Consider the following 21,930-nt stretch of genomic DNA (forward strand, 5'->3'; position numbering starts at 1 on the left):
TAAACATTTACCCTTGGATCCGCAGATAGTTTGTTCACATAATGTACGGCCGAGTTGACGGATTTGGTGGCCACTTCAGGGTGGACAAAATGGTAGACATTCAAATGGTCCAGCTATGAAAAAAAAAGAAAAAAAAGAAAATGGAAGTTAAAAATCATCACAAAATATAGGAATATATATTACAATAATAAAAATTGCATTAAGATAATCAAATAAAATCATAGGAGTTTATCACGTCATGTAAAAATATTTTCGCAAACTTAAACAGTTAAATAATCCATGTTATTAATTTCATTTTTTAATTAATAAAATTTTACCGCGAGATAAAATACCAGGTTGGGAAAATTGCGCGATCTATCCTTCTCTCGAGGGCAGACGTGCCTATCTTCAGCCGTGGTAGGCAACCCAACTATATTAATGGCGTCACAAAAAATACCTTCGGTAGCCCAGGTAGAACATCAAGTATTCAGCTACGGCCAGGTTTCGGATTACACTAGAAACTCGTGTAGCGAGTTCAATCTCGGCTGCGGCCGCATGTTACGTTTTGAGCCTTTCCAGGTAAAACGACATTTTCAAAGACTTCTTTTTCATAATCATGCTTCTATCTCAGATTATTTCCTTTTCATGTAGTATAGCTGTATCAGCGGCCATGTCGGTAATGGTTTTAGAGAGTTAAAGGGAACATTTGTCTGACGTTTAAACCCTGCTACATGGGTGGGGGCAGAGTTACACACATCATTTCAGGTTAATATTTTCCAAAGGTAAAGTAACCAATGAAGTTTTGATAAGGTTAATAAAAGAGTGCTCGATACCAAAGTAGTGTTGCATACTGCTGTTATTTTAGAAGGTACCAAATATGAGAGTATGTTACATTGTTCTTATTTAGATGACGACTTATATATTTGTTGTTCGTGTCTGTAATGGGTCTTAGAGTGATAGAGAGTCTTAGGAGTGTTCATGTTGTGATGTTGTGAGATGTTAGATATTATATATATTCATTGTGAGTGTTCATATTGTTGAGAGATGTTCATGTTTGTGGAGATAGCATATTGGAGACATAAACACGGTATATATAAAGAGAGAGACAGTTTTTATATATAACGAGACAGGGTACAGACAACTACAAGAGAACATAGCCTGTAACTGAACTAGAAGAGATTTTTGAATATCTTGATAGATAGACCAAGAGTGCGTTTGACATTTACGTTTTGACAGTTGTACCTTTTTATAAACACAAAGTTCATATTAATACAATTTCACTTTACCTTTGTTTTGCTGATGATGGTTTTCACAAAGTTCTTATAACATAAATGGACAATACCTTTTCTGTTGAATAACAACACGAAGACGCAGATACAAAAACCCCATGATGATACGTTTGTTTCTTCTTCGATCGGTCGGACATGATTTTGTATTTCAGGGATTCAAAGTTGTTACATGGTTATCTCTAAACACTTTCGCTTCCAGAGGGAGCCTTGACTCTAACGGAGAATTGGTCTGATCTCCTCTGCTTCTCTGATCTGACCCCCTTCTCTGGCTTCTCCTTACTGACTGATTCTGACTTATCTCACTAAATTCATGGCTCATGACGTCACTGCATGACCAAGCACGTGCATATGAAAACACATGGCACGACATGCCTCCGTGTTAAAGCATGCATTGTTATTCACATGTTTCTTACAAAGCCGACCCTCTAACCTAATTTTCGTAAGCTACTTTACAAAGAACATTTTCCATTGTCCGGTTTTAAATTCCTTATTTTAATTTTCATTTTTATAACAGAAACAAATTTCATCATTACATTCCTTTTTCAATAAACATATCTAACTATTTTGTGTGAGCTAAACAATGGCATGTATTTATTTTAACTCATGATTGGAATTCTCAATTCCAAGTCTAGCTTCGCAAGTTCGAATCTTTGACTATCCTATTTCATATTTACATTTAACTAATTCCCTATTTTTTTTACTTACATGAAAAGGGGACAGCCATGTAACAGTAGGGCAAGATATACTTTTTATTTGTTTTATATAAGCAGGTTTCGGTTAGCCAGTTACAAGTAACTAGAAACCTTTTCAGGCGATATTACTTATACAAAAGCTTAGTTCGTAAAAATTAAAAAAATAATTTTCATAACGGACTTAGTTTTTGAATAAGCAATATCGCCTGAAGAGATATCTACTTATTAGTAACTGGCTGACCGAAACATGTTCTTAAATGTGTAACGACATAATGCTTATGTAAAACAAATATATATACACACAAACAGTAGAACCCCGGGATACGGCATTGAAAATTGGTAACAAAATACAATACAGTATATAATACACATGTATATAATCAAATAACATAACACCGTAAGGCGGGGAAAACACCATAACCAGATACCGGAAAATATCGTATTTCACATCGTAACCTGGAAAAAAAAGTATCCTAGAGCCACCGTATCCCGGTGTTCTATATATATATCACAATGGTTAAGATGGAACATGTACATTGATATTAAAAATATATAAATATTTTTATTATAAATATGTAGTTGTTGAGATATCAGTAAAAAAAGTTAACTACACGGATACAAATCAAATTCACTCGTAGGTTTGATATTTCGTCTTCATTAATCTAAAGCTTATTCGAGATCATTTGATTCATAACAAACCAAAAATAGGGACTGAATAAATAAGATACAGAGAGGAGTAGGAATAGCAATGAGAAAGAGTTGCTAGAGTAAATTGTTCAACGTGTTTATATATATATATATATATATATATATATATATATATATATATATATATATATATTACATATACACACGAGGAAAACTTTAATCGATTTTTATCCAGAAAAGGAGCTGCTTGGGGTCAAAATTGAAAAATTGCTACGTGAGGGGCAGGTGGGGGATCATCGGATTTTTACCTGTCAATTGTTTCACGAATGCGCATGCGTGAATCATTTACATGACACATTACTAATGTTAAGAATAAGTAGGTTTGAAAACTTTGAAAATTATGTCAAGCTGGACTAATGGTTATCGTACTTGACTCACTGTCTTTAGGTTTTGGTTTCGATCTCAGCCGGAGTATTTATTTATTTTTTTATTTTACTTACAAAAAATGAACTTTTTTGAAAAAAAAGCAATAATACTCCGTTTCTTTTTGTTTTTACTTCATTTTTTTTAAAGAAATTTAACGTTATCTTCATTATCTACAGTATTTTATTACCTACGGTATTTCTGTTTATAATAAATAATTCTACACTTATTAAAATAAGAAATTTATGCGTATTTTACGACCGGGCGTCGCTGGACGGCGTGCTAGTAACTAATATAATCAAAATTCGATTTTGATTTCAAAGTGGGTAAAAATAGATTTGTTTCTAGCTTTAAGCATTCCTTATATCACTCGATGTTGATTTATGGGCTTAAGATAAATTTGCACTAAATTATGATAAACGCGTAAGCAAACGTATATACATATATATATATATATATATATATATATATATATATATATATATATATATATATATATACATACATATATACACATATATATATGATGTGAAAAGGAAGCGAAAGACCGGAGGCTCGACGTTTCGCCCGAATTATGCGGGCTTTTTCAAGAGGTGTGGTCACTCACATTTAGATCACTCCAATTATAAAATTTGAAAAAGCCCGCATAATCCGGGCGAAACGTCGAGCCTCTAGTCTTCCGCTTCCCTTTCACATCATAACGTCGGATTGTATCCATTTTAAAATTATATATATATATATATATATATATATATATATATATATATAAACGAAGTTTTTTAGTATGAATTTGTTTAATTAACAAAATTTTTGAGAAGTTGAAATTGTAGTTCAACTGTTATATATAGATGAAAAACGCGTTTTTATAATTTATTTTAATGGCTAGTTCATGTTATGTACTTTTTTGCAATGTACATGGCGGATGATTTGCTTTGCTTTTGTAGCTGTAGTTATTAAGCTTTTCCACTTATTTCTCAATATTTTGCCAGATTTAATCGAAGTTTTATTTTTCACACACACATACGATCGAGGAGGACCATAACAAGATGTAGGCGTTACTTATGACACGATCTTTCGAGCGTGAATTGTTTTACTTAACATGATTGACAATATTAAATAAAAATAAAACGAAAATCTGCTTTTCTCGCCAGAAACTAAAAAAATAAACTCTAAAGTTACATGTAAGTAACATTTACATTAGCAAAACAGGAAAAAGCAAAAAATCGATATGTGCACCCGAACTGTACTCGGGAATCTGTCAAGACACAAAATGGCATATACACCTTTTGCAAAAAGTATAATGTAAGGTTTGATCTAGCTTAATATCGATACGAGACGAAAATGGGAAGTTTGGAGAGACCTTTGAATAACTTCTACAGTTCTTGAGCATACGTAATTAACAAGTAGTTTTTCTTTTTATTTCATTGTTCATTTTGAAATAATTTTGTAGAGTAGAAATATATGTGTAAGAGATTAGGTAGAAAATGGATAAGTAAAAGCTATTTCACATTTGATACGGAAATAATGTGTAAAGAAAAAACAGGATGAAATTAGTACTCATCACCTCTTTATGATGTATTACTCTTGGTCTTGTCCAAAAGATAGGGAAGCGTATATTTTATTTTATATATACAGGTTGGATAAAGGAACTTGAAATCGTGCACACACAAATTCCAAGCTAGCAAAACAAAGAAAATACCATGTCGGATTTGACATATATTGACCTCTGATCGAACAAAGAAAATAATCTACCAATAAAAGCAAAAGGTTCGACGGACAGAGACACAGAGTGAGAGACGGAGACGCACGATCGTTACGTCATTAGCTCGTCAAACTCAACCCCCCCCCCTGTTCTATATGTCCTACGACCACTGACAGGCAAAATAATAATTAAATAAAAACAGTTTGTTATGAAATCGTATGTGTTTGATTGTCAAACGGTTGAAACAAGCTAAGGTATATTTATTAGCAGCAGCATCATCATCTTCATATAAGTGCAGTAAACATGATTTACACGAGCGATAAACTGAGAAATTACAAAAAGACTACAACACAAACACACATATTACATATTAGCGTAACGTAATAATGTACTGTAAAAAACATGGATTTCTCTCAGTTGCCAACGTGATTATATTAATTATATAGCGCTATAATTCCCTTTACTGTAGATAGTATTTTTTTTAGCACAGTTGCTTTTGGTGCTTCATTGCTGGTGACCGGCCGTTCTAGTTTCGAATCTTAATGTGGAAAACTTGCTAAGTATAGCCACACTGAAATATTGTAACCTATGAACTAAATACCCCCCCCACACATATATATATATAAGGATAGATTAAAAAAAAATTTTTTTTAAACCGCCACACGTGTTTCGGACTTTAGTACTATTCAGTTGAGGATTACTACCAGTTACGAAATTCGAACCCAGTCAGAACGCCACTTCACTTTATAGACTGGTAATATGCCCCCAGAAATTAACACAAGTGAGGCAAAGTGTCTATAAATACCAAATAAACAGCAAACAGTTAGAGAGTATTCAACGACATGGGCATTACATTGCGTTCTATTCGGTGTAATTACTGCCAGTTGGGAGATTTAAACCCGGTCACAAAGTCACTCTTGACTTCGACTTCATTTATTAAAATGAACCAAATATGTTTCAGGTTTAAAAGTGATATCAGAATCATGACTCAGCCTTCCATATCAATTTAGTGCCACTTCAATGGCCATAGGTGCAATAAAATTCAACTGCATATCTTGATGCATCGAAGCAAACATTTTATTAAAAGGCGAAAGGCAAATTGTGAAATTGCATTCTCATGGATTGTCATGTCCACCTGAATTTGTCCTGTACGCCTTGTCAACTATTACATCGATATTATCTTCTGGCGAATAATTACGTATTGTTTACGTTTACAAGTTCAGACTCACATTTGACGTCCGTAAAAGAAAAGCTATGCACACACACGTTTACCCTTCATTTCTCTGTATAGCTTTGTTAGCTATTATGCAGAGACGGTACAGTGCTGAGATAAAGATATTTAGAAACCCGTTTTTAACATGGGGAGAGAAGGTGTTTGGTAACTATGTACTTAACCTAACAACTAAAAAAACAAAAAGATATAAAACTAATTTAATTTGAAAATGCTATAAAAATACCACGGTACATTTTTTGCATAAAAACTGCTTTGTTTAATTATTTCCCTTTACTTCTTCATACAACCTATTCTCTCTCTCTCTCGTAACCTTCAATTAAATTCAAAGCAGACGGTAGTACTGAATACTTTTGAAATAGATATGCATGTTAATTGTTAACAATTCGGTGATGGAACTAAATCTTTGCATATACACACACTACCAATGTGCCATGGGTTGTCTAGTAATTTATATATATATATATATATATATATATATCTCTGATGATTGTGCCGTCTTGTCAGACGACTGCCATTTCCTCAATCACGGAACATCCATGATCTCGAAGATAACTTTTCAATCTTGCCAGCGACTTGCACACCCGCAAACACACATGACACTGATGACGGCCATTGGTTTGGATGAAACCAACAGCAACGCAACGTATCATCGTGCGTTTTCATGTGATTAACAAGACCCGCCTCGGACAACAGAGCCCGGTCACACATTTACAGATTCAGAGATTATAATTGGTAAGGTTTGGTGTTTCCTACATGTTCGGTTTATCTATCTATACGTACGATTGTAAAAATTATATACTGATAATTTAAATATTCAATAAACGTTTACTAAATCGCCAAAATTAAGATCAATAAACTGGATTTACACTTTCAGAGCATATATATAACATTCCAAGGCACAGGTGTATAAATGCAACTCTTCCTTTATCAGTATATATCTATGTGTATTAGATATATAGTTATGTGACAGCGAATTTATTTTTATGAAATCAGTTTTGTAAAAAAAATGTCTTGAAATATGTTCACGTTGTTAAGATACTATGCATCAGATTTTATCTCTATATTTGCAAAATATTATAGAGCTGTTTTATATCTAAAAATGCCATGTATTACAACAAAATACCGCATACTTGTCTCAGTTCAATATGCAGTAGTCATGCATACTGCATTTGCAACATTTACTATCAACAAATTCTGCAACAGTTTTACACTGAAGAATTCATGCAGCAACAAATACTAAAGATGCACTTTTGTTTTACCTATAACAATGACACGTATTGCAAAATGGTGCAGTTGAAAATTGAACATGCAACAGCAATGCATACTGGATTTCTAACACCGAAAAATTCATTTATTGCATTTCCTTTCAAAACAGATGACGAATACAGACGAAAGAGTTTTTGTCATGATCGTACATATTTTGAAAAGCCAAAAATAACGAATTACAGAACCAGTTTTAAAAGAAATTTCTAAAAAATGATCCTGGGGATCAAACGATCAGTTTACTCATGAACAGATTTAAGCGAATGGGATCCATGATGAAATGGGAAGAAGACAAAAGAAAGTTAAAGTAGAACTGACCAAATCCAATATTGTTTAAAAATATACCAACAACATCTTTAAAAGTTTGTCAAATTCTCGATCTGACTAAGACATTAATTTTCGCCCAGTTCTTTTAAAATTACTCATTTTATTGAAACAGATGGTTAATTTCGAGTCACCGTCGGCCCAACAGTAAAGCCTATTTTTTTAAACTAAAAATGTTGAGCTACGAGAAGGGAGTGATACCATTAAACGAGCAACCTTTTCTGCTCCAGAATTTATTTTTCTACATAGTCACCTCCATTTCAATTCACTTCTGCCAGGAATTTAATAACGCGTCTGCTTCTGATGCACGTCCATTGCCGGGGTTGCTTTCTTAGCGTTCCACATCATTAATATTTGCAATAGAGAAATTAAACTTTCCGGTAATGGATGCATAAGCTCAATCATCATAACAATGTAGCTTGCAATCCCCTCTAATTGAATCAGGCGGAATAAATTAAGAGGCATTACTTTTCGAACGTCCCTCATATATATAAATACTATTCAAATAAAAATAAAAAAACAGACAACGTCTGTTTATCGATGTTTTTATTTCATGTGTCGTTTTATTAATTCTTTGGTGTAAAAGATGAGAATTATTTCATAGACCATTGTGCGCACTTGCGATTGTTAGATTTCGCGATATGTTAAGCGTTGGTGGTCATTTTATGACGAACGCGTGCATTTGTGTTATATACGACTGGTTTGTTAACGACAGAGCCTATTTCATCAATAGACAACACCTGACAGGTATTATCACTTCGGACAAAAGAGGACTTAGGAGCATCGGCGAGTAAAGAGCAATTCTATAGTCACGAATGCTTTCAAGTTGAGTTCTCAACACTGGATACAATTTTATGTCAAACCAGGAAAATTGAAAAGAGTTCCGGTACTTGAAAAAAAGGTAAATAAGGACTAGTTTGGTTTTACAGCAAATCAACCTGAGTAATTCTATGCCAGATATGTATCATTATGTATAGGATTTATATATATGTATTACATCATATTATGTATAGGATTTATATATATGTATTATATCATATTATGTATAGGATTTATATATATGTATTATATCATATTATGTATAGGATTTATATATATGTATTATATCATTATGTATAGGATTTATATATATGTATTATATCATTATGTATAGGATTTATATATATGTATTATATCATTATGTATAGGATTTATATATATGTATTATATCATTATGTATAGGATTTATATATATGTATTATATCATTATGTATAGGATTTATATATATGTATTATATCATTATGTATAGGATTTATATATATGTATTATATCATTATGTATAGGATTTATATATATGTATTATATCATTATGTATAGGATTTATATGTATTATATCATTATGTATAGGATTTATATATATGTATTATATCATTATGTATAGGATTTATATATATGTATTATATCATTATGTATAGGATTTATATATGTATTATATCATTATGTATAGGATTTATATATATGTATTATATCATATTATGTATAGGATTTATATATGTATTATATTATGTATAGGATTTATATATGTATTATATTATGTATAGGATTTATATACATGTATTATATTATGTATAGGATTTATATACATGTATTATATCATTATGTATAGGATTTATATATATGTATTATATCATATTATGTATAGGATTTATATACATGTATTATATCATATTATGTATAGGATTTATATACATGTATTATATTATGTATAGGATTTATATACATGTATTATATTATGTATAGGATTTATATACATGTATTATATTATGTATAGGATTTATATACATGTATTATATTATGTATAGGATTTATATACATGTATTATATTATGTATAGGATTTATATACATGTATTATATTATATTATGTATAAGATTTATATACATGTATTATATTATGTATAGGATTTATATACATGTATTATATTATGTATAGGATTTATATACATGTATTATATTATGTATAGGATTTATATACATGTATTATATTATGTATAGGATTTATATACATGTATTATATTATGTATAGGATTTATATACATGTATTATATTATGTATAGGATTTATATACATGTATTATATTAGGTATAGGATTTATATACATGTATTATATCATATTATGTATAGGATTTATATATATGTATTATATCATATTATGTATAGGATTTATATATATGTATCATATTATGCATAGGATTTATATATATGTATTATATCATTATGTATAGGATTTATATATATGTATTATATCATATTATGTGTAGGATTTATATAATCTAAAAATAAATAGTTCGTCAAGCAATTCTATTATATTATGTTATCTTTTCTCCGTTTCCATTTAAGCAATGATTTAGTGTCAGGTATTGTGTTTTTGAGTATCTTCTGTTCCATGGAATTTGTTTGTGATATTTTGACGGTTTTCTTCCCATTCCATTTTTCTCATGTGCTATCTATTTCATTCGTAGTTTTTCTTTCTTGTTTGTGCCTGAAATGAAATCGTTGACGTGGCTTTTTGTGATGTTTACATTATGGTTAGGCTGTTTATGTTTTGTGTTTGTTTAGTTTCCTTACAACAAGGCTGCTTTTTTTGGAGATCCTGATGGTCTTAATGTTTTAAAAGTTAAGAGCTACAAAGTTTGGAGTGGTACGATTAAAAGGAGCGACCTTTTATGCTTCAGAATTAGTCCGATTTTGACCTTAGAAATCACCGCCGTCCGTTCGTCTGTTTGCTCCCAAAATTCTCAACTACTCATTACATTCTTCTAAACTTTTGCCTAAAGTTACAACTACCCAAGGGATGGAAATGTAACATTCTCGGATTTTTGATAAAATGTTTGGTTACGTCCCCTGGGGGTCAAAATGACCAAAAATAGCACTTTTCGGGACATAGAATCTTTTCCGATCATTAGGCTTTGCTGAAATTTACCCCAAAGCAAAATCACATGGATATACATCTGAAAACGTAATATTTTACTGCAGAAAAATTATGGGACTTGAGCCCCAAGGTGTTTTAGTGGGGCAAAACGCTTTTGGGGCTAGTTTTTATTTTTCTCTTAAAATTCATACTTGTGTCTAAATAAAGGTTTTAAATGGTACCGAATTTTAAAAGAAGGCATCGTTTGTCATGAAACCGTGTCATTTGGCTATTTTAGTCTAATGTTTTACATCATGCCAGGGCTTGAAATAGACAAAATAGATAACAGTTCTACAACTGATCTTGGCTAACACTACAAGAGAAGTTACTCTTGTAGACTCGATTTTACAAATATTGATAACTAGCAGGGGTGCCCGGCGTTGCTCGGGTGTTTGGAGGTGTATGCTGTGCAAAAAAAAGCAAAAAAACAAAAAAATGGTTAATTTTTTAAAACTTTGACCCCTATTATGACCCCTTAAAAATTATAGTTTCGGGCTCAAATCACTTTATTAAGTTAGATCCAGGTTCAAGGAACCTATATCTAAAATTTCAAGTGTCTAGACCCAAAATTGTCGGAGGAGTTTGGTAGAGTTCTTAAATGTCAAATCGTTGAAATTTGACCCCTTAACAGCCAAATTTCTGGCTGACACCCGTCACATCGATTTTCCCAAATCTCAGTACCCGGTCTTTCAAATTTCGAGTCTATAGACTAAAAATTGACAGAGTTATTGCGTAGGGAAATGTACACAGACAGACAGACACGTTCACTTTTATAGATATATAGATATATTCGTAGATTGAACTTTAATACATACGATTGGTTGTATTCTCGTTTATCTCAAGCCTGGCCCACTAAGGAATTTTTAAAATCTTTTCACCAATGAGCTCAACAACTTACCAGTTGGTATAAGGGTACTTTTATTGGGTGATTTAAATTTGGATTAGCTTCTTCTAAACAATATGGCATTAATAGAATCTCTTAATGCATCTCAACAATTTATTCAGCGCTCAAATTACGCAATTGAAGGTAGTAAATTGGACTTTATTCTTGATACAGAACTTTCTTCTCTTCCAATACCATGGCTTTCCAGTCCATTTAAAGATCACTTTGTTTTGTACTTTAATGTGTGATTACTTTATATTTGTTTTGATTTATTTACTTCATATCTATAAAATAACAAAACAATAACATGTGACCTACCCTCAAGTTTAACATCTAGAATATAAAAACATTTAAAACAAAAAACCTTTTACAGAAGCGTTATCTTGTGGTTATGGAACGTTTACTGAAGTTGTTTCCTTACCTTTTATTCAAAAACATTGCAAAGGCATCAGTCGGGGGGGGCATATAGTTTTTGGCTTGTTCTACATAGTAATCACCATTCCATGGGCAACATAAGCCTTCAGCTTCGTCAACGTATCAACCTAACGGTCAGAGTTGTCAGTAAACCCTGGACCCAAGAAATCCAGGAGAGCCACACACTTCCTCTCCCAGAAGACGGTACACATCAGTTTGTCTACACATGTCTGTCTCTTGAACTTCTTTGCTTGGGAGCATGAGTGGTGCCATTGCGACGACTGCTGTTTGGGCTGTGGCTCTTAGTGGTGGCACCACATCTCGCCACCAATGATGAGGGGGTCCAAGAACCCATTAACTTTGGCTTCGTACTGATTCAACAAGTTTTAATCAACATCCCGTCGGTAGTTCTTTTAGTTCCGCGTGAGCGTTCGTGGAATCCGCCTAGTACACACTTTACTGTATCCTATGGCTGATAACGTTTTCTCGAAGGTACGTACATCCACATTCAACTTCATCGTTATCCGCCGATCAGTTTGTCAAGGCGCACCGTGATTTCGGGAGTGGTGGTTATGCATGGCGTCAGAAGTGCACTTTGTCACTCGCATCTCTATCGCTCATGTAATCGACGAACCCATCTCCTGTGTTGATATCAACTGTATCGGCTTAGTAAACGTTCAAAAAGCGCGAGTGAATGTTGATCGGTTCAATTTTTTTCTGTACGGAGGAATTCAATGACAGATCTTTGCTTCTAGCGCACGTGCACGACAGGGGTTTGTTTCTTACACTCACACTGTCAATATATGCGACAGAGATAAAACTTTTAGGTCATAAATGCATAAGTTCAGTCATCATAACGATGCAATTCGTAACCCCCTCTGACCATTTTTTAGGAGGCATTATTTTTAAAACAACCGTCGTATATACAGAACTGACGAATGAAAATATTCGTTAAAACCTGGCCTTTTATCAGATTTTTTTGATGACATCCAAGTCAGTCAATGGACATTAGCCAGTTCTTTCAAGTTCACTACAATTAAAACTTCACAGAAGTGCTATAAGATCGTTCAAGGTCACTAGGAGTCAAAAGATGAAATATGTTTTTTTATCGTGAGAAACACATTCGGATTTCCAAATGTTTTTCTTTTCCCTTCAACAATATTGATGTTAGAAATGTTACTATTTTTATACAGCCACCTGCACTCATTTTCATGTCCCTCTCCTATATGTAACTTTACAGATTGCATAGAGCACCTGTTCTTTAGTGAAACTTACGGAGATTAGAAATATGTTTAAGGAACTTTTATATTCAAAATTAACTTACGCGTAGCATAGTACCATGTATCCCCCCAGTGACACACACACACACACACACACACATGTATTGGAGAGTTAAAAGAATAAGATTCTTTAAGAGGAGACTGATCGAGACAATGCAAATAATGCCACCTTTTCCGTTCCTTAAATAGTTATCGCTAGACGTCGCGTCTCTAATATATTACCTACCATCTTCCCTCTTCTGATGAAAAGAATTAGGCTTCGAAATACCTAGGTGTAAAGAGTACTTATCCTTCACCCCTAATTTATGTAACATCCATATTGAATAAACGATTAAATCTATATGCATTAGTATATATATTTCTATATTGTCGTTCTTTTATTCCCTCTCATGCACTAATATATATATATATATATATATATATATATATATATATATATATATATATATATATGGTGCATCTCTCCCAGTGAATTAATGCGCCCCCAGATACCAACATGGAAATTTCTACGACTTCCTTAAGACCCGCGTTTATGAGAAGGAAACTGATGTAAAAACCTGCGGTCTACTGAATACTCTGTTTTGTGGCAGTCATCTGCACGACAAAGGTTAGCAGTAATACCAAAAAGTGTGCTTGGTTCTACACAAAGCCTTCACCACTATCAACAAATCATCTGTGTGGATTTCCGAGCAACTTATTTGTTGTGGCGAAGCCTCATACGTCGAAATCGACGGGTGAGTCACATATATATATATATATATATATATATAGATAGATAGATAGATAGATAGATAGAGAGAGACAAACAGACAGACAAAAAGAAGTGGATAGATGGCTGTGTGTGTATGTGCATGTCTCAAGGTAACATTTTTTTAATCATTTTATGGATCACACGATTTTATTTAATAGCTTTTTATTAAAGTTTTATGTATTTTTATCCGAGTTTGTGTATTTTAGAGTAATTCAAATAAATGGTAATCAAAACGACAACGTTGTATATGGATCCCAAACGGTTGCCTAAGGAGTTGCTACTTCCGATCAAACCGTTTAGACAACAGTTTGAGATCCATATGTAACAATATCGTCTTGGTCATTGATCTTATTTAAATCATTCCATCAGTTGTCAGCATCTACGTAAGAGAAATTAATTACAAAAAAACAACAATGATTCAGATCGGATATATCCATTGATCTCAGCTCTTGCACAATGAGTTTGTCGTTCTCATAAATTTATTTATACTAATGTATGTTTCCTCTTTTTCTAGACTATAGATGTTCATATAATTGTGCAAGAATTACAATACGAAATTAGACTCGGCATATGTTGTTCGCTAGTTATCGACCATCTTTTCTGAGCGAGGTGAGCCGGATGAGAGTTTGACGGACAATGATGTCGCTTTTTTGCAGCCAACAAGTCCGGATATTTTTAGATGAATGGGACACCCGTCTACGATTGCGATGTGCTCATGTGCTATCAGGGAATGGCATTGCTAAAGGGAGCCATCGCAGTATTAAGATAATTGCTGCCAGAAAGCAATGCACTATTACAGGGGCCACGTACTAATATAAAATCACGCCACAGGTCGGGAAGTCACCTGCAACAGCACCCGCCAATGCTATACACACATACCATGTCAGAGCGTAAGGAATTGCCACTACACAGACAATTGAGGAGGGAACACACAACAGATGAGATAGGGGACCAGTCTGGGTGAGGCCTCCAGGAAACCGGTGCATCCCCAAGTTCAAACGAGGATGAATATCTGGGGTGATCAGCTAGAAGTCGATCCTAGTTGATGGAACCCCACGCCAGGCTCCCGAGATACATCATACAACTACAGAGGAAAGTGATGACTCATCTAGTTATGAGCTACTGACAAATGCGATCAGTGAATCCCCTTCGCTAGAGAGTATTGGCTATAGTTTGTCTAACGAGGAAAGACCAGAACCGGAACCAAAGATGAATGCGTCCCTTCGCAGAAGTGAGCGGAATAAAAGATCAACCCCGCAATGCACTGTGTGATCAGGAGATCGGCGGGGGGAGGGATATTCACCAAAGAAGCAAGCGACCATGTGTGTGCTTTGTGTGGCTGTACAAACGATAAATAATCAACACTCATATCGGAAACGTCCTGTCTGAAAAGAAAAGAAAAATCAGATAGATCCAAGATGGCGTTTGTGATCTTTTAAAGCTTTCGATCTCGCACTGTTCTCGCATGGTCACATGACACACCTGCTAATGAGGCATGCCGGAAACGATAAAAGCAGGAGGAGTTGGGGAGGTGTTCAGACCTGCGTATTGTAGACAGTGCTCTGCGTCTCAGACTTTTTGATAAAACCAGTGTAGTGACATTTGCTCTGCGTCTCTTTACAATGAAACCTAAAACATAACAGCAATCTTATAGACAATGATTAAAATGTTGGCGATAATAGAAATAATACCTTTTTATGTGATTGCAAAAGTGATTGCTTACAAATATCTTGTTTGGCTAATGCTATAATATATAAAGTCACTGCAAAAAATATGCATTGAATGTACTAGTATCATTGTAAAAGGAGGTAATGTAACTAGAAAATGTTTTTTGAGGAAATACACTGATTGCACCCACATTTTTCTGGCAGTGCTAAGCAGAAATAAAATCCTTAAATGGTAAAGGATTTGTGTTTGAAGGCTATATCAATGTGGTTCGTTGGAAACACCGTGGATGCGAATTAGCATAAAAAAATAATATCAAATAAAGGAATTTTCGATAATTTTCAATTATTTTACGTTTATTTACCAACATAATGTGTCGTATAAATATGGTAGGTGTTGATGTCCCTAATTTTTGAGAATAGCATCTTTTATTCAGGAAAGAAATAAAACTGTTTGGCGAGGCTTTCCTTTGTTTTATTTTTTTATTTATTACTTTATTTCCGGAAGTCAGTATAGCAGACTGGCTGTCAAATCAATTTCAAGGATACGAATTGTTAGGAATATTAAGTGTTGCTAAAGACCAACGAGTATGGATGCATAAAAGAAAAATAATAACTAGAATAGATGAAAACATTCTCAAAATAATGACGTGTAAGTGTATACATAAAGATATGTTAGACTGCAAATGATCAAAGATCCCTCCTTAGCTTTCATGATCCGATTAGAAATATACGTAAATTCGTGCCGGAAACAGAAATGCCTTAATTGAAAGACCAGCACGGATTAAATAAATAGTGTTTAAGTATAATTAAGATAAACTTTTTTTCCTACAATGTCTCATTGTACGACCGAGTGAAAACGATAACAAACAAAACACCTGAATTTTATAACCATTTTTTACTTTATTTTCGTTGTATTCAAGTCTAATAGTTAAGAAAATTAATACAGATAAATATACCATAAGCAAAATAATTTTAGAGACGAGTCCTGTCTTCATTTAAAAAATAAAACTGCTGCAAATAAGATTGGCTTTCTCTACAGTGCTAGCAAACTGTTCACAGCCGACAATCACGTATTTCTACAAAACATTTGATATTGTTGTTACATCTGAGCTGGTGTATCTGCCAAGTGTCTTTTAGACAGGGTATTGAAAAGCCTCCAATCTAATAGGTCACGCGCTATTAACCAAGCTCCTTCCCCTGCCACATCGCCGAAATGTTGCATTTCTATGTTTTGCGAGTACTATCATGTAATGTGATCTTATAAACTCATCGCACTTGCGTCCCCTCGATGAACCCAGCAAACAGTAAAACTCCATCTTTTCACTGTAGAGATCCCTAGATGCTGAAAACTTACTTAGTTTCTAACCTTAAACTGTTAGATTTTGAAATTCCCTCCTATTTCCTGATGTAATACGAGCAAACATCTCGTTTCTCGACTCCCTTCATAGTGTCAAAGTTAAAATATCCCTTGTTATATATATATATATATATATATATATATATATATATATATATATAAAATGTATTGATTGTCATTTTATACCGAAAACCGTTTCTATATAAAACTGAATGCATTTTCACTTTATTTGAACATTTTTCTTAGTAACGATCACATATCGATAAATAGTTAATCATTAATGGCCTTAAATATAATCTATTTTAATTCTAACATTTGGCTTTAATGCATTATATTCTTCTATCTATATTAATAAAGAACGGTCGATTTTTCCGTGAAACGTAAATTACCATACAAACATAACTGAATGCTTCATACGAAAAACTGTTCTGTTAAGTAATTAGCAAACGTTCTTAAGCCTGTTCCTATTAACTTTGCATTCAAAACATCCTAAGTAAATATTTATTACATGTAATACACTCGTCCCGTACTCTATCAAACAAACCTCTCAAAGAGAAGGTAGTATCAACTTCCACTCGCTCCTATAATCACCGTGTGTTAATTTTCTAATGTTTAAAAAATACAGAAACACCGGTTAATCCAGAATAATTACCGAACGCATAAATATATCATTGGATATCAACTCATAAGACCAACTTTTCAATGCTACAACGGAATTCTGCGTCATTCACTTTTGCACATTCTTCATATTTGGACTTTTAGTATTCTCTGAATCGATAATGTGATGCTAATTTAAAAAAATTTCTATCTTTATAAGTAACCGTTAAACTTTTCAACAGAATGAACGAATATCGGAATGAATGTTAAATTATTTTTCATCTTCACTGCTCGGAAAACGAACAAATTATAGATTATAACTAAATTTTGTTGCTGTAAAATAGATATTCTTCCACTTATTAAAAAAAATAATATTTGGCACAAACGTACTTTTGCCAACGCACAAATACGTAAACAACCAGCGTCGGTTTACTACATACAAGGATAAACACTTCAAATGTTTTCCAAACAAATTCGTTTTCATTCATTTTTTAAAGAATTTTGTTACATTTTTGTTTAACTATCCCCAACATTGTTTTTCTGCCTTTGCTTCGTTGTTTTTCACAATAAAAACTAAATGTTTGGAGTTTTCACGACTTAAACACATTTCATTTGTTTATCCCACTATCCAATTTTTTTTCCTCCTCAATTTCTCCCAGACAAGATTAACTAGTAAGGTTATGGTTAAGATTGTATTCTCCCTTATTATAATTTGGTAACTGGCATTAATTAAAACTAATAAGTGTCAGAAAAATTCAAACATATTAAAGAAAACTTCGATAAATTTCTTTTATTTTAACGAAGTTTATAACATGACATTATAACAACTGTATTTATGAAGGGTAATTGGCATTGATTGAATAATACGATAACCGCCGAGGAATTTGAATTTTTATATATAAAAAAAAATGCGACCCAATGTAATAAAGTTTATATAATAATGTGGTTTAAAAATGTTAAATTCGACACACACTGCTGCCAAAAAACTCGCTACTCCAAATCTTGACCTTCTATCAAAAACTCAACTTTAAATCTCAATACACTATCAAAACTCAACTCTAGAACACGACGCACTACTGACAACATCCAAATCCAAAATTAATCCAGTCTCTGGATCTTTTACATCCATCTCATTTGCATGTTAGTTGACAATATCGCCAGAATATAAAGAGAAAAGGCGGCCATGTTTTTTCTTCATTCTTTCTGTCTACAGACTGCGCACATAAGTTTGTACTGATGTCTTATGTTCTTAATTACAAAATAGCAAATTATTTTGCCTTTGGTTGCATTTTAGACCACAACTCTAATATATAAAAGGCTATATATCTGCCTGTTTCCATATTTTCAAACTATCTCCTCCGAAACTAAAATTTTTAATTTTGTAGTATGCAATTATTTTGATTGGTTTCAAACCGTATAAATTACTCTTTAATAACATTTAGTACAAGAGAAACAGCCCATCGATGGCGGCACGCGGTCACTAATTTGGAATAGATGGATGTGAGCGAATAAATGGGTCAAAATTGAAAATCCTTACACATTTTGTTCATTCATCTTAGTTTATGTTTAATCAGTTCATGTGAATGTCACGTTGGTACAGTGGTGACGTCACCAGATTTGAATGTTACAGTTTTGATTTCAGTTTGATTGTAGCTGATGGCACTTTTTTTTTTTTTTTTTTTTTTTTTTTTTTTTAATCACGAGATTATAATATTACGATAATATAGACGAAATCTGGACAAATTAAAACACCATATTTAAGGGTATTTTTACGACCAAGCAAAGCTGAATGTCTCCCCTCCCCGCTAATAATAAGTTAAAGTCTTTATAATAAAATAGGAGCTGCGACGACTGTTTTTCTTATATAAAACACGTTGTTAGCGGCTTTATCATTTTTCTTACTGTTTTAAACCATGTCGCATTTAAAATGCATAAGTTCATTTCTTGGATTTTTTTTTCTAAATCATTAGGTTGGGTACAAATCAATAGAATGAAAATTGGTGAAAATTTTGTGCGACATAAGGAGTCACCAGTCTTTTCAATCCAAAACATCTTCTCACAACAACAGTTTGTAAAAATAGGATATTTTGTTGTCATAGGGTTCGTTTGTTTTCTAATTGGGAAGTTCTGAAAGCTCTTAAAGCGAATATAGCCATTGCTGGTGTACTGTATTTGATTTTTTTATATATGATTTTCTGACTGCTCCATATGTAGTATTCATAGTAGAGTTTGGATCTAATCAACGATAGAGATTGTTTTAGTTTTATCAGCACTCCACTCAGGTTAGGTGCTTGATTTTGTGGCATTTTGTTTTTAATTACTTTATGTGTGTGGTATGAATGTTAGTTTCCTATCGAAAATAATGCTTAAGTGTTTGTGTTGGTCAACAATTGTATATTTTCGTTATCCAATTTCAGGATAATGATTGATCTTGCAGAGTTTACAGAAATGTATACATTTGTTTCGTTCTTTGAGAAACTAAATCCATTTTCTATGGCGCATTTGAAGTTTGTGTTCGGCTGTGTGTATGGATTTTTATCGATAGCATATAAGTAAATCAACAACCTACAGATCGCAGTCGATCCTTGTATTTATTTTTAATGATATTGTTTATTTTTTTCATTGAAATAAATGACCGATGGTATGCTTTCTTATGGTATAATTAGTTCTTGTTCTTTTGGGGCAAAATCTACGTCTCCCACCTATAATTTAAGAAGTTGCTGATGAATACTGGTATTCTGCTTTCTAATCGTAGTTCGTGTAGGTCTTTTAAAGACATGTAGTATCGTCTGCTTTTCGGATGACAAAAGATTTCTATCAGGTATTCCTTTATTGAAACCTGACTGATTTTCCAGATAACATGTTAGTCTTTAATTAACCATTCTTTCGAATGTCTTGCACTGGTAACTAGTAAGAGTAATGCGTCAATGATTTATTGGATAACTATGGTCTTTTTATTTTATTTGGGTATTGGGATCATTGGATACTCTTATTTATCCAGATTACATTATATATTTGTAGTAGAGATGGTTTGAGTAGTTTCTTTTTTAAGGAACTGGTTATGGATTTCATCGGGGTCAACTCTTGTATCATGAGATTTGTGTATTTTTATTGTTCTATTGAATGGTTCTATTTTCTTAGTTTTCAATTTAAAATTAATTCTTTTCATCATTCTGTTTTATGATTTAAATTTTTTGGCTTTGATTTCTTGATGAATTTATTAAAAACTGTTTCTGTCATAACATTCTGAGGGAGCAAAAACTTAAAATTCACTAGAGAAAACGGGCAAATGTGACTCTTTATAAAATATGGTGCGCCCGGGCGACAGCAAAAATCCCTGCTGAGAGAAAATAAAATAATAAAGGACTTTGTTTAATCAATCAACACCAATGTCATTTTAAAAGTTGAGCGAAAACGTATTCGGTGAGCCGGTGCAAATAATAAGTCATATTTTGGAGAATGAATGTTTACATCTTGAGGACAGCTCACCCGACCTGGTATCACTGGTGGGACCCTGGAGGTCTAATAAACCGCTTGCAACCTGGCAGGTGCAATTCGTGTGGGAATTTTAAGGGGACCAATCGAAACATGGCGAAAGTTGACACTGACATGGTTGATTGGTTGTAGGGACCACCTAACTTAAACCCACTCCGACATATCATGTGCAGAGACATATCATCATGTGCAGAGACATATCATCATATGCAGAGTCAAGACACGGTAGTTGAGAGTGCGGAGTTTAGAGTTTGAGTTGAGACTGATCAAATTTGAGAGCCGAATTATCGCCCCTCCTGTCATCACCGAACCGCACTGCTAAAAAAGGAAAGAGAAAGCATAAAGAGTAATTGTCGACTTTTATGAACTCATTACTAAGACTGTGACAGAATATTCTTTTGACTCTCGGGTATATATCCGACACAAACACACTTAATCAACTGAAAACCAAATCCGTCTATATAAAAACATTAAATGTATGCTTGTTATGATGAAGCAAGGTGCGAACGAACTCAAAATCCGGGTCAACAAAAATGTTACACGGGAATTGTGATGACCTGGTCCTATGACGCAAATCGTTTTATGGGTCAGGCAGTTTTATGGAGCAAGGTGCGAATGAACTCATGTCCAGGCTGACAAAAATGTAACCCGGGAATTGTGATGACCTGGAGATGACGTAATTCGGTCGGGGGTCAGACAAAAAGCAAACGCCAGGCTACTCAAAATATGGATCAATGACGTCAATTGGTTTATGGGTTACCAGGTCGAGGAAGTGCATAAAAGTGAGATGGTAAACAAAAACAAGGGAGATGGAGAAAAAGACAAACGACGAGGAACTGCCGGTCACGTTAGCAACCCACACCTCTCCCACCACCGCCTCCACCGCCGTATTGTGTATATATGAATTTTTACTAAATAAACCAAGTTGTTTTATAACAAAGTGTCTCGTTATTCATTGATAAATGAAATCAGCTGTCATTCCA

The 21,930-nt window shown here is 33.3% G+C and overlaps 1 protein-coding gene across 1 annotated transcript in view; it reads right to left on the reverse strand.

The window, feature by feature from the left end:
• The window catches only part of LOC145288101 (neuroendocrine convertase 2-like), a 415,880-nt gene that overhangs the window by 178,371 nt on the left and 215,579 nt on the right, over positions 1–21,930 (reverse strand). The window contains exon 3 of the mRNA XM_080136159.1: positions 12–113. Within this exon, the coding sequence (XP_079992285.1) occupies positions 12–113 (102 nt within the window). The remainder of the gene's footprint in view (positions 1–11; positions 114–21,930) is intronic.

The sequence above is a fragment of the Euprymna scolopes genome, chromosome 11, assembly GCF_053919585.1.
Source record: "Euprymna scolopes isolate OS-2025 chromosome 11, ASM5391958v1, whole genome shotgun sequence".
In the NCBI taxonomy this organism is placed as follows: Eukaryota; Metazoa; Mollusca; class Cephalopoda; order Sepiida; family Sepiolidae; genus Euprymna; species Euprymna scolopes.